We start from the raw sequence: 12892 nt of genomic DNA, 5'->3' as shown, positions 1-12892 counted from the left end.
AAGATCTCGGGGCGGGGGTGGGGGGGGGGGGGGGATAGGAGGGCGGTTCCCTCCCCACCTCGCGACACTCCCCATTCTGTAGCCCATGGGGTGGGTGACGTCACTGGAATGCGCCCGATAGAGTCGTCTCCATTTTTTAGGTCACGGTCCAGACCCGGCTAGTTCCCGGGTCGAAAGTCCTCGGAGCAGGCAGAAATAGAAGAGCTCAGATGGCGTCGGCTTTCTTAAAGAGACAGGCACGCCTCCGCCGAACAGAGGCTGCGGCGGTCGATACCCGCTCAGCCCTTCTCCGAAGGCTCGCAGGAGCCCGGTAAAAGGGTTGGAGCGGCGCCGGAGAGGTGGAGGGGCGCGCGCTCGGGCCCGCCGGCGCCCCGTGCGGGAGCGCCCCCGCCCCTCGCCAGCCTCAGTTTCCCCCGAGTCCCCCAGACGCGCCCGGGCTAAGCAGCTCGCGGCGGGGGGCGCCCGCGCGGAGTCCCCGGGGAGCGGTTGCGGGGCTCGGGGTCTCCCGGCCGGGGCCGCCCCGCGGGGCCAGCGTCATCTGATGCTGTTTCCTGCAGGAGGGAGAAGAGCGGAAAAAAGCGAAACTCCTCCCCCGCCGCCGCCGCCTCCCGCCCGGGGCCAAAGTACAAAGAGACCTCGGGAGGGAGGAAGGAGGGAGCGCGGCAGGGCCGCCGGAGCCAGGAGTAGAGCCGCGTCCGCAGCCCCCCGCCCCCCATGGTCCCCAGGCGGCGCCCCTGGGGCCCCCGGGCGCCCCGCCCCTGAGCCGGCCCGAGCCCCCCCTCCTCCGGGCGGCCCTCCTCCGAACCCCGCCATGGGGGGGGAGCGCGGCGCTCGCCTCTCCGGGCCTCGGTTTCCCCGTCTGTTAAGATGAGCCTATGAGCGCGGGGCACCCTCAGAATGGAGCCCCTCAAGAACTTGCTCCTCAAGAGCCCCCTGGGGGCCTGGAACGGAGGGGGGCGGGCCGAGGGCGCCCCCAAGACCGCCTACTCCAACCCCGTGTGGACGGCGCTCTTCGACTACGAGGCCAGCGGCCGCGACGAGCTGACCCTGCGCAAGGGCGACCGGGTGGAGGTGCTGTCCCGGGACGCGGCCATCTCCGGGGACGAGGGCTGGTGGGCGGGCAAGGTGGGCGACCAGGTGGGCATCTTCCCGTCCAACTACGTGTCCCGCGGCGGCCCCCCGCAGCCCGAGGTGGCCCGCTTCCAGGAGCTGCGCCTGGAGGAGGTGATCGGAGTGGGGGGCTTCGGCAAGGTGTACCGGGGCAGCTGGCGGGGCGAGCTGGTGGCGGTCAAGGCTGCCCGCCAGGACCCAGACGAGGACATCAGCGTGACGGCCGAGAGTGTCCGCCAGGAGGCTCGCCTCTTCGCCATGCTGGCGCACCCCAACATCATCGCGCTCAAGGCAGTCTGCCTGGAGGAGCCCAACCTGTGCCTGGTGATGGAGTACGCGGCCGGAGGGCCCCTCAGCCGGGCGCTGGCCGGCCGCAGGGTCCCCCCTCACGTGCTGGTCAACTGGGGGGTGCAGATAGCCAGGGGGATGCACTACCTACACTGCGAGGCTCTGGTCCCTGTCATTCACCGGGACCTCAAGTCTAACAACAGTGAGTAAGCTGCCTCCCCGCCCCTGCCCCTTCCCAGACCCCTCAGCCCCCCCAGTGCTCTCTGGCCCTGCTGATCTAAGCTTGTTGGGAAGGACTGGCGGGCAGGCAGGAGTGGGGTGGAACCCTGAGAACCAGCAGCTTTCTCTAAATCCTGACCCTGGAGAAAGCAGCTGGAAGGAAGGTGGCATGGCTTGGGGCTCCCACAGCTCAACTCAGCTCCCAGGGTCATGGGCTGATAATAGCCATAACTCCCCTTCCTCTCTGTTCCTTGTAAGGTAAGTGGGGGCCATGTTCCCATTTAGCAGAGGAGAAAACTGAGGCAGAGAGAGGGGCAGTGACTTTCCCAGGGCCACTCTGGACTTCACTCATTTGACTCCAAAACCAGAGATATTTCAAGGATTAAAGCTTGGCTCCAGAAACACAGGCTTCTCACCCCACCCCACCCTAAGCATAAGGCTGAGAATGTCCCAGCTGGAGGAGCCCTTAGATCACATTGGTTCCAACCCTCTCCTCTTACACCAGAGGAAACTGAGGCCTAGAGAGAGAAAGGAACTGGCAGGAATCCTAGGGATGGCCAGGGGCCTTAGCTGACAAGAGTGGTGCTATCCTGGGGATGTTGCGGGGGCTGGGCGTTAACTGACAGTCCTTCTCAGAAGCCTGGCCATCCGTTCCCTACTCAGACCATTTAAGAATTAGAGAGTCACCTCCCTCCCCACTGACACCAGCAAATACCCACCTGGAGCAGGGATAACTCAGTCAAAGGTGGGGCCTTGAGTGGAGTACGGGCTTAAATCAGGATTTGTTTCCCTAAATAGTCCAGCCTCTGCTGGTGACTCGTGGAGCTTTGGGAAGAAGACAGTAGGCTCCGGGGCAGCCTCATCCATCTTTCTGGCCCCTCCAGGAAGCCTTCTCTGACCAGCTCAATGCCCACTGCTCCCTCCTTCCCTCCCACTTACCATGCCCTTTGACCTATCCCCATCACACTTGTCTGCCTGGGTCTAGTCTGTCTTTCTAGACTCTGCTCCTGGAAGGCAGGAAACTGGTCTATTCCCCCACAACCTTCCTCCCCAGTGCCCAGTTTAAGTGAACACAACCTTCCTCCCCAGTGCCCAGTTTAAGTGAACAATTGTGTCTTGAATGTATATTTTCACATTTTTCCCCAAATTGTTTTTAAGGGCACTGGAATGGAAGGCAGAAGAAAGTCCTTTGTCCAGCTTTGCCAGTGATTTACTGTGAACCCTCAGGGAGGTCACTTTTCCTCTCTGGACTTTAGTTTTAGAGGAGTTAGAGTCAGTGATCGAGAAGGCTTGTCGCTGTCAGTGCTGAAAAGCTGGACTTCTTGTGTTCCCTGGGGTGCTGCGGCCTGCCCTCAGTCTACCATGTGCAGGGCAATGTGCTGTGTGCGGCACTGACCCTCTGGCTGTCTTGGGCCCACACAGCCAGGGCCTTCCTAGAGGAAGAAGGGCTGAGGTGGAACCCTGCAGAAGAAAGAGGGCAGAACATTTCAGCAGCAAAAACTTGAAGAATGGACTGTCCAGCTCAGGGGAGGAGGGGGAGGAGTTCAGTCTGGAGCATGGCCCTGGGCTGAGACTGAAGGGCAGTAACATCAGGTGTAGATGCCAGGCCAGGGAGCTGGGGGGGCCTTTGGCCTCTGAGCCCAGGGGTGAAGCTGAGGGCTGGGGAGTTCTAGGTCCTTCTGTCCTGGATGGGGGATTCAACATCACTACGTCAGGAAAAAGTGGAGAGAGATGGCCCCTGCATTCAATCCCCACTAACTGTGGGTGTCTGGGCCATTAAACCTCTCTGAGCCTCGGTTTCCCCACAAAGGAGAAGCTGAGATCAGACAATGCCTGAGGCCCCTTTTGGTGCTGAGTCTCTGCAGGGCCCCCAGTTTCCAGCCTTCTCGAATTTCTGGCTTCTTAGGTTGGGAGGAAGGAGTCATGGACAGCAGGAAGGGTCCCCATCCCCACTGCCGCCCCTATCCCCAGAGCCCTGCGCCCTACCAGGAGGGGGGATTCCCTAGCAAGCTGGACCCCTGGCTGGGGGGAGGGGACTCCTGGCTTCTGTTTTTCCTCCTTTCTCTTTGCAGAGAAAATGGAACAATGGCCCGGCCCCCGCTCCCCACCCTCCCTGCTACTTCCTGCGTTTCCTGAACGGGCTTCCTGTCCCTGCCCTGGCCTCCTCTCTCCCTCTCCCTCTCCAGGCCCAGCTGGCTGCGGGGGTGGCTGGGTGGGGGGTTGGGGGGGGAACTGGGAGCAGCAACCCCCCTGGCCAAACCCCCTCTGGATGGCTGCTGAGCTCAAATGTGGCCCCTGTAACCTAGGCACCTTGGGCCTCTGGTCTCCCAGAACTTGGGCATCCTCCAGACTCCCCAGTCCTGGGTCCAGGAGTCCTGAGTGCACTGGGGGTGGGAGGGGGATCCCTATGCCGGGGGTGGGGGGACATGGCACAAAACAATGGGCTGATTTTCCTGTAGTGGCCTGGACAATGGGGTCCTTGTGAGCCTTGGCTGGGGAAGAGGAGGGAGGGAATTCTCCAGGCCCACGAGTCACAGGACTAGCTCTCCAGGGCTGCCCCAGCCTAGGCCAGCCCTGCTGCCCTCACCCCCTGACTTTCCTGACTGAGGTTGCTTAGAAAGGGGAAGCTGGGAGGATCGGGAAGGGAAGGGGAAGAAGTCTGGACAGGGCCTGAGGTACAGAGCCAGCCCAGGGCCCCACAGAGGTGGGCGGCCCTGGGGGCCAACTGGGGCCAAGTCCATGGCTCTGGAAACAGCAAGGAATTGAGCTGGGCCTTTGCACTGATGGGGCTGAGTGAGCATAAGACCCCTCAGGGAAGCCTAAAAGACAGGAAATAGGGATGTCTGAGCCTCCGGGACTGGGGCTTAGTACACAGCTCCTAATCCTGCCCAGCCCAGGGCTGACCCTGTCTCTCTGGTCCTGTTTCCTCATCTGTCCGGTGAGAGAGCTCCAGTCAATTCAGCTCAATGAGGATCTTATTAAATGTCTACTAGGCGCCAGGCCCTGGGGCTAACAAGACTGAAAATGAGATGATTCTTGTCCTCATTGAGCTTCCATTCCATTCAGGGAGCCCTTCCAGCACCGAGTTCCTTGGGATCTGGCCAGGACTGTAGGGCAGGAGCTCAGGGATGGGGGCATGAACCAGGTGTCAGGGATCACACTCCCTCTGGATGTGATCAGCCCTGCCCACCTTTAGGATGAATTCGTGCTCTGCTTTGCAACCTGAGGAAAGTCCCTTGACTTGTCTTGGCCCCAGCTACCCCAGCCCTCTTCTGCTTTTTTTTTTTTTTGGGGGGGGGGGGGCGGGAATCGGAGTTAGGTGACTTACCGAGTCACACAGCTAGTAAATGTCCGAATCTAGATTTGAACTCAGATTTTTCTGATTCCAGGGCCAGTAATCCTATCCACTATGCTACCTAGCTCCTCCAGTCATCCCTGCTTTTGAAAGGATGGGGAGGCTGCCAGGGAACTTAAAAGCACCCCCTTCCAACAGGTGCCAGCCAGAAAGAATGGTGTGATGGGCAAGAGGAGGTCCTGGGCTCCTAGGTCCTTTACAGATGAGGAAACTGAGACCTCAGGGTTGCCAGATGGGATTTGAACTCTGAGCCAGGGCTCCTCCCGCAATTACCTGGCTGCCTCTCCAGGCCACAGCTGGAGGGTGGGGCTGAGGCCCAGGAGGAAACAGGAAATGAAATGAACCAGAGGTAGAAAAGAATCCCCACTTTGGCCCAACTCCCCCTTGGGCCTGGTTTCATCTGAGTGCACTGGGCTGGGGGTCAGGGAAGCCTGGGTTCAAATTCCTTGGGAGACCTGCCCTAGCTGGGGCTGAGCTCTGGGTCGTTACCACCCATGGAGCTTCAATTTCATCTGTAAAAGCGGAACCAGTCTCCACCGCCCCAACAACAGACAGGGCCCCCATCAGCCTTCTTGAGATCACAACCCAAGTTCTTTGGAAACCTGACTACTCCAAAGAAACATCCTAGTTTTTAATCATTCCGGGCCTTTGTTCTCAGGGCAATTATGAAATGCCTGCTGTGTGCTCAGCTCTTTACAAATATCTCATTGCAGTCCTGAAACAACCATAGAAGGGACATGCAATTATCATCCCCATTGTATAGGTCAGGAACTGAGGCATATAGATGGTTGGTGACTTCTCTGTCACACAGCTAGCTGCCAGACTGTAAAGCTGGAAGTGACCACCTAGTTCATTCCTCCCCCCCATGAAGCCCAGAGAGGTGCCTTGGGCACTTGCCCAGAGTCACACCAATATGTACTAGAGGTGAGAGCGAAGGTTGACTTCTCTGACTTGGGCCAGTGCTCTTTCCACAATTAAATCAAAACTGGGGAGTGGTAGGTGTTAGGGAGAAATCAGAGACCATGTACTCTAGAACAGTCTGAGGAAGGAGGGGATACAAATAGCAGGAGCAGTCTCCAGGGCTCAGAGAAAGCCTTGAAAGGAAATCTAGAGGACAGAGGTGAGGCTGGTATGTGCTCCAGGCATGGATGTTTGACTGAGCCAAATGCTTGGAGGCATGAGATGGCAGAATGGCTGCTGATCAACTCTGGGGTGAAGAAGGTGGTCAGACTAGCCAGGGTGACTGGAGCCAGACTGTGAAGCGCTGTCTTGGTGCTTTCTCTTAGTGTCCCTAGGGTAGCACAGAGGGTTTTCTGAGCAGGGCAGAAGCAGGCATGGCCAGACCCTAGGAAGCCTTGCCTGGGTGACTAGTCAGGGCTTTTGCCTCAGTGGGCATCCCAGATTCTGACATCTACCCCATGCCCTGATGAAACTCATCTACAACATTGTGCCAGAAGGGTGGGTTTCATCCTCTGCTCCACCCTCTGAGGCTTGTGTTGTGGTAAAAAGGAACCTTTCCCTGCTCATGGGGCTCTCCTCTCTCCCCAGTTCTACTGCTACAGCCTGTCGAGGGGGACGATGTGGAGCACAAGACCCTGAAGATCACTGACTTTGGCCTGGCTCGAGAATGGCACAAGACCACCCAGATGAGTGCCGCTGGCACCTATGCCTGGATGGCCCCTGAAGTCATCAAGGCCTCCACCTTCTCCAAGGGCAGCGATGTGTGGAGGTCTGAGGATCTTGACCACAGGAGGGGGAGGGGGGACACCACAAGGGTGGGTGACTGACGCAGGCTCTTCTGGCCTACAGCTTTGGGGTGCTGCTGTGGGAGCTGCTGACTGGAGAGGTGCCTTACCGTGGCATCGATGGCCTAGCTGTGGCCTATGGGGTTGCTGTGAACAAGCTCACCCTGCCCATTCCCTCCACCTGCCCAGAGCCCTTTGCTCAGCTCATGGCTGGTAAGAGCCAAGCATTCGGTGGTACAGGGGAAAGGAAGCTTATAATGGTGATGGAGAGGGCTTGGGGGTGGGGCAGGAAGACCCAGAGATAGCCCCCCCTTTCTCTCCTTCCCCCAAGACTGCTGGGCACAGGACCCCCACCGCCGGCCAGACTTCTCAGTCATTCTGCAACAGCTGTCAGCCTTGGAAGCCCAGGTGTTGAGGGAAATGCCCCGGGACTCCTTCCACTCCATGCAGGACGGCTGGAAGCGGGAGATCCAGGGTCTCTTTGACGAGATCCGGGCAAAGGAAAAGGTGCTGACTCCCTGGGCCCTGGGGAGGGATGGGAGGATTAAAAACAGACTACCAGGGAGGCAAGAGCAAAGCCAGGATTTGAACCCAGTTCTAATCTCCAAGTCCAGTGTGTTTTGTCCCTGCCATGCAAGATGAGGTTGCAGGGCAGAACACCTGGGTCCCTGGAAAGGAAGCCACTTTGGGGACTAGGAGGACAGAAGATGAAGTTTCTGGCAAGGACGGGCTGCCTGGCACCAGAGGGGGCATCTGGGTCCTGAGAGAGTAAGGGTAGCCAGAGGACCTCGGGGCAAACGTGGTCTTTGCTACTTGACATCTTGGAGCCTCAGCTTCCTCCGCTAGAAAATGAGGGAGCGGCCCGAGGCTCTACTAGCCCTCCATCTCCGAGCAGGGATGGGAGTAGGGGAGGAGGAGGGCTGCAGAGTCCTGGAGGAGGAGGGGACAGCATCCCCTGGGGAGCCGGGCTCTCCTGGAGGCTGAGGGACGGGAGAATCGCCTGGGGGCGGGGCTCTCCCGGGGGCGGGGCGTCAGGGTCCTAACGCCCCGCCCCCCCGCCCCCAGGAGCTGCTCAGCCGCGAGGAGGAGCTGACCCGGGCGGCGCGGGAGCAGCGCTCCCAGGCAGAGCAGCTGCGGCGGCGCGAGCACCTGCTGGCTCAGTGGGAGCTGGAGGTGTTCGAGCGCGAGCTGACCCTGCTGCTGCAGCAGGTGGACCGAGAGCGGCCTCACGTGCGCCGCCGCCGGGGCACCTTCAAGCGCAGCAAGCTGCGGGCGCGAGACGGCGGCGAGAGGATCAGCATGCCTCTCGGTGAGGGGGCGGGGTTTCGCCGCAGGGGTCTCTTTGCATGCTGCCTTGTGAGTGGCTCTGGGTGGGGCTCCCAGGAGAGGGGCGGGGCGTAGAAGGAGTTGATTTGCATGCTGCCTTGTGAGTGGCTCCAGGTGGGGCAGGGGTGGGGCCTTGGGGCGGGGCTCGGCCTCTTCAAAGTCACTTCTTTCATCCTGTTGCCTGGCCTAGACTTCAAGCACCGGATCACCGTGCAGGCCTCTCCTGGCTTGGACCGAAGGAAAAACGTCTTTGAGGTCGGCCCCGGGGACTCGCCCACTTTCCCACGCTTCAGGGCCATACAGTGTAAGAGACCCCCGCTCTGAGGCCCAGGTGTCCTCCCCCACCTGCCAAGCTTAACTCCCCCTTTTCCATCCAGTCTGGGGCTCCCAATGTTAGCCCTGGAAGGGGAAACTGAGTCCCAGAGGGCTGCACGCCGTGCGCAGGATTGCGCAGGGAGTGGAGGACAGGGCCTGTCTTCCTCCTAGTGCTGGAGGCCATGCCTTCCCCCTTCACTATGGTGCCAGCCCTGGTGCCCTGCTTCAAAGGGCAGCATCTCCTTGGGACTCTTGCCACTTAGCCAGCCTCAGGGGAGGGAACAGCTCCTGAGTCAGCTCCTCTTCTCTCCTCAGTGGAAGCTGCAGACACAGGGCAGGTCTGGGGTCGCCAATCCCCACGACGCTTGGATGACCCAGGAAATGGGGAGCGCCGGCCATGCTGGGCCTGGGGGCCTGGGTCCCCTAAGCCAGGGGAGGCTCAGAATGGGAGGTGAGTGTCCTGATTAGACCCTAGATCATTTGCAGCCTCCTGCAGCCCTTCCCCAGTCTCTGCCACTCACTTGTACTCTCCTCCCCCTCCCCAGGAGGCAGTCCCGAATGGACGAGACAACCTGGTACCTGGACTCCAATGACCCATCCCCGCTGGGGTCTCCATCCACCCCCCCCACGCTCAATGGTGAGTGAACCATAGCCCTTCAGGGTCCTTTCCAGGAGATAGTTCTGGGCCCCCATTAAACCGTCTTTGGCCTGTCCTGGATGCCCGTGAGGACATTTCTGATCCTTGTTAGGGGGCCCTGGGCATTTGTCCTGCCATCTAATGGTGGAAACCTGTGTCCCCAAGGTAAAACCAGAGTGGTTGGACCAACACAGGCCCCACTTCATGAAGGGTAATGGCTGAGGATGAAGGGGGTTGAGAGGAGGGGACACAATGGCACCCACAAGGATGGGTCAGGTATCCTGCTGTATGCCTGGGACTGTGCCAAGGGGAGTAAGGATCAAGTCTTGTTGAGGATCTGGTGCTTGGAATGATGAATGAGCAAGACCCTAAGTGTCCAAAGTGGCAGAATGGCAGATTCAGGCTCTGGGAGCCAGAGGAAGCCCAAGAAGGGAGAAGGGGCCCCTAACACTCCAGCGCCAGCCTCCTTGCCAATGTGACCCACATTCCTCCTCTTTATTAAACCATTCGTTACAAGCAGCCTAGCTGACCTGCCTTCCCTGTAAAGGTCATCTCCTACCTCCATGCCTTTGCACAAAGTCCTGCCTATCTCAGCGGTCACCTCCTAGGGGAAGCCTTCATGGTAACTTGGTGTTTCCCCAGTAATTTGTGGCTTCTAGAAGGCAGAAATTCTCTATAGCTTGGTGCCTGCTGTGTCCCTGGAAAGTGGGAGATGGAACTGTGGGGAGGAGGCTGGGAGCTAAGCGCTCGAGTCAGTCCTACTGTGTGCTTGGGAATACTGTAGGTGTCAAAGGGGGAGGGAAAGTCAAACGAATCGAGAGAAGGTAAAGCCTCTATTCCTGCCCTCGTGGAGCTCCGCATGGACTGTGTGGGAGGACAGGGCTCACACGTTCAATGCTGTGGACAGTGTTAGCAGGCTAGGGACCGGCCTTTTCCAAGAAGCCCTCCTGGGGAATCTGGGGAGCTTAGAGATCAGGGGTTTGGAGAGAAAGAGGGGGGCATGTTTGTTCTGTCCCTCTCCAGTGATTCAAAGAGAAATCCAATCCATTGAGCTCAGGTAGCATTTATTAAGTACCTACTATATACCAGACATGATGGGAGTCCCTGGGAATTCAAAGCCAAAAATGAGCCCCTCTCTGCCCTGATATTCTATTGGAGGCAACTAAGATTCAGAGAAGGAGATAGTCATTATGTTGGCTGGGGGAGACTCAGATGTGAAAAGGGATCAGAACAGGCCTCGTGTCTTGCAGTGGGAGCCACCAAAGCCCCTTCAGCCCATGAGTGACTGGGCAGTGTCTCTCAGACCCAGGCTTGAAGACGAGCCATTAAATCAACCAGGGGTATAAGGTGTAGGGGGGGCAGCCACGAGCGAGCTGAGGGGAGTGGGAAGAAGGATGAAGCCTCGCTGGTGCTGCTGCCTTCTTCCCCTGGCCCAGGGCCTACCTTAGCTGTCCCCTGATGCTCCCCTGCCCTACTCTATACTTCCTTCACAGGTGACATCCGCCCCCCAGAGCCTGAGGAGCCACGGCGAGCAGGCCCCTCGGATCGGAGTGGGACTCCCAAAATCATCCAGCGTGCCCTGCTCCGGGGGACAGCTCTGTTAGCCTCTCTGGGGCTGGGCCGGGACTTGCAGCAGGCTGGTGGTGGGGCCCGAGACAAGGGAGACACTACCCCAGAAGAGGCATCATCATCACCCCCCTCCCCCCTCATTCGCTTCTCTCCCAAAACTCCAGATGCCCCGACCTCTCCACTGAGCCTAGATGCTGAGACACCTCCCAGCCCCCCACTTCTTGACCTGGGAACCCCTGGGGGGCAGCCCTCTGCCAAAAGCCCACGCCGAGAGGAGGCAATACGGGGTAAGAAGGCCTGGCCCTAGGGAAGGGAGTGAACCTCCACAGCCTCCAGAAAGAAACCATCTGTTTATCAGAAGGAGGAGGGAACTTGGAACTTAGAATGTGGAACATTAGAGCTGAGGGGGCCCTTAGAATAGGGGTGTCAGATCTAGAAGAGCTCATAGAACGTCATGGAATATCAGAGCTGGATAAGACCTTAGAACGCAGAAGCCTAGAACTGCGAAGGCCCTTAGAAAAGGGACATCCCCATCAAAGAGCTCACCTAACCCAGTACCTTATCTTGGGGTCAATGAGGGACTTCCTCCCCTGCCTTCCGAGCTGGGGCTCATTCCAGGAAACCCCACTCCACTGCTTCCCTTTGCATCGGATTCCTTTTAGCTGCTGCTTTTTCAGGTGGGGGCCCATGTACTGAGGAGGTTGAAGTCTGGCCCTCAGGAGAGTGGTGGGAGGTTTAGGCCTAGGGCCTGATGCTCTCCTGTATCAAGCTTCTCCTCTGCTTTCCTTGCAGGTGGGGCTGTCTCACCCCCTCCTGGGGCCTTCCGTTCCCCTCCTGGCACCCCCCGATCCCCAACGCTGGGCCTCATCGGCAGGCCTAGGCCTTCACCCCTCCGGAGCCGCATTGATCCCTGGAGCTTTGTGTCCACTGGACCCCGCCCATCCCCGCTTCCATCTCCACAGCCTGTCCCCCGTCGAGCTCCCTGGACCCTGTTCCCAGACTCAGATCCCTTCCAGGACTCCCCAACTTTCAACCCTTTTGGCCCAGAATCCCCACAGAATAGGAGAGCCCAGACCAAAGACATGGGGGGCCAGGCTCCTTGGGGAGCCACAGAACCAGAGGAGAGCCCCTGAGTGAGGGGAGCAAAGCATACCCCACAGTGAGGTGGGAGCATCTCGGAGCCTTTGAGGGAACTGGCCCTGGGGAGGTGGATGCCCCCCAAGGGGGACCTTCAGTCAGAGGGGAGCCCTCTACAGGAGCCACTATATACACTGGAAAAGGAGAAAGGGGCCGGACCCCCTAAAGGCCACTGTATCCATGGAGCTGATGGCCCCTGTCCACTATTCCCCTAGTCCCTCTGGAAAGGGCTGAGCAGTCTCTAGGAGCTAGGGTCCTTTCCCAGCTGCCTCAGTTTCTTCCAGAGGCTCTCAGTTCTCCTCTAAGGTGGCCCTTTTTTGAGGGGGGGGGGTGTGCAAGATGAGGATGAAACCTCCCTTCCCTGGAACACTACGCTGCACCTGAAGCCTTAACACTGGACTGAGGGGAGTCCAGAGGGGAAGCTGGGGTCACTCCTGCCTCTCCAGTCTCTAGGGGACCTCTGAAGCCATCCCCTTGCCCCTCTTCTTCCCCCATTGGGGCTCGACACTGTAACTGGCTGGTTTAGGGGGCACCAGAACCTGTCTCAGGGAATCACTGTCCGCCCCCCCTCCCCTGGCCCCAGGGCAGGAGGCAGGGAGTGGGAAGCTATGTGGTTGTGGCCCCTGGGGACGGGGAAAGGGATAGGACTGATGTGTCCAGGAGTGACTTCAGAGCCCGTGGGGTGTATCCCACTGTTTCCCCACACCAGGGGCCCCGAGAGTGTCTGGGACGGGGATGAATCCCCATTGTAGCTTGTCATGTCCTCAGAGATGGGGACTCCCAGAACACTCCCCCCACCTCCCAGCCCTGGTCTGGAGGTCACAGCCTAGACCCTAGGCCCTAGAGTGCCACTGAAACCAAATAAACTTCAGCTGTCTACACTGGCTCAGCTTTGTCCTGTTTGACAATGGGAGAGGATTCTGGGGATAACTAGGATCTGGCCCTGGGACCTAGGGATGGGTATCAGGAGCTTTGGAAAATCAACCAAGAGTACAGACTTCTGGCCTAAGAAAGGTCAATGGGCCTTCCTACCCTCCAGGAGAGGACATTGTGTTGGGGCAGACCACGTGCCTAAATGGAGAGCAGAATGGCAAGCTTCCGGTGGGTGGGTGAAAGCTGATGCCGAGATCCATTTGGGGCCATTTCACACATATGGCAGGGGAGGCTAGGGAAAGAATTTGGAACTCAAAA

At 59.0% G+C, this 12892-nt stretch overlaps 1 protein-coding gene across 1 annotated transcript; it reads left to right on the top strand.

Moving 5' to 3' along the window:
- Positions 1-649: 649 nt before the first annotated feature.
- MAP3K11 (mitogen-activated protein kinase kinase kinase 11) lies at positions 650-12587 on the top strand. The gene is made up of 10 exons (XM_072637364.1): positions 650-1600; positions 6521-6701; positions 6782-6930; positions 7049-7224; positions 7783-8026; positions 8234-8347; positions 8674-8809; positions 8904-8995; positions 10489-10851; positions 11357-12587. Exons 1-10 carry the CDS (start codon positions 898-900, stop codon positions 11695-11697), a joined length of 2499 nt encoding a protein of 832 aa, XP_072493465.1. The 5' UTR covers positions 650-897; the 3' UTR covers positions 11698-12587.
- The last annotated feature ends 305 nt before the right edge of the window (positions 12588-12892 follow it).

Source organism: Notamacropus eugenii, chromosome 2, assembly GCF_028372415.1.
Source record: "Notamacropus eugenii isolate mMacEug1 chromosome 2, mMacEug1.pri_v2, whole genome shotgun sequence".
Taxonomy (NCBI): domain Eukaryota; kingdom Metazoa; phylum Chordata; class Mammalia; order Diprotodontia; family Macropodidae; genus Notamacropus; species Notamacropus eugenii.
Note: the sequence above shows the minus strand (reverse complement) of the source record. Positions and strands in the feature narration are given on the sequence as shown.

What these genes read in the sequence shown, in the direction of transcription:
- MAP3K11 (XM_072637364.1), top strand. Translation starts at nt 898, where the DNA reads ATGGAGCCCCTCAAGAACTTGCTCCTCAAGAGCCCCCTGGGGGCCTGG. An exon ending in CACCCCCCCCACGCTCAATG is followed by an intron (nt 8,996 to 10,488) that starts GTGAGTGAACCA and finishes CTTCCTTCACAG; the next exon opens with GTGACATCCGCCCCCCAGAG. An exon ending in CCGAGAGGAGGCAATACGGG is followed by an intron (nt 10,852 to 11,356) that starts GTAAGAAGGCCT and finishes CTTTCCTTGCAG; the next exon opens with GTGGGGCTGTCTCACCCCCT.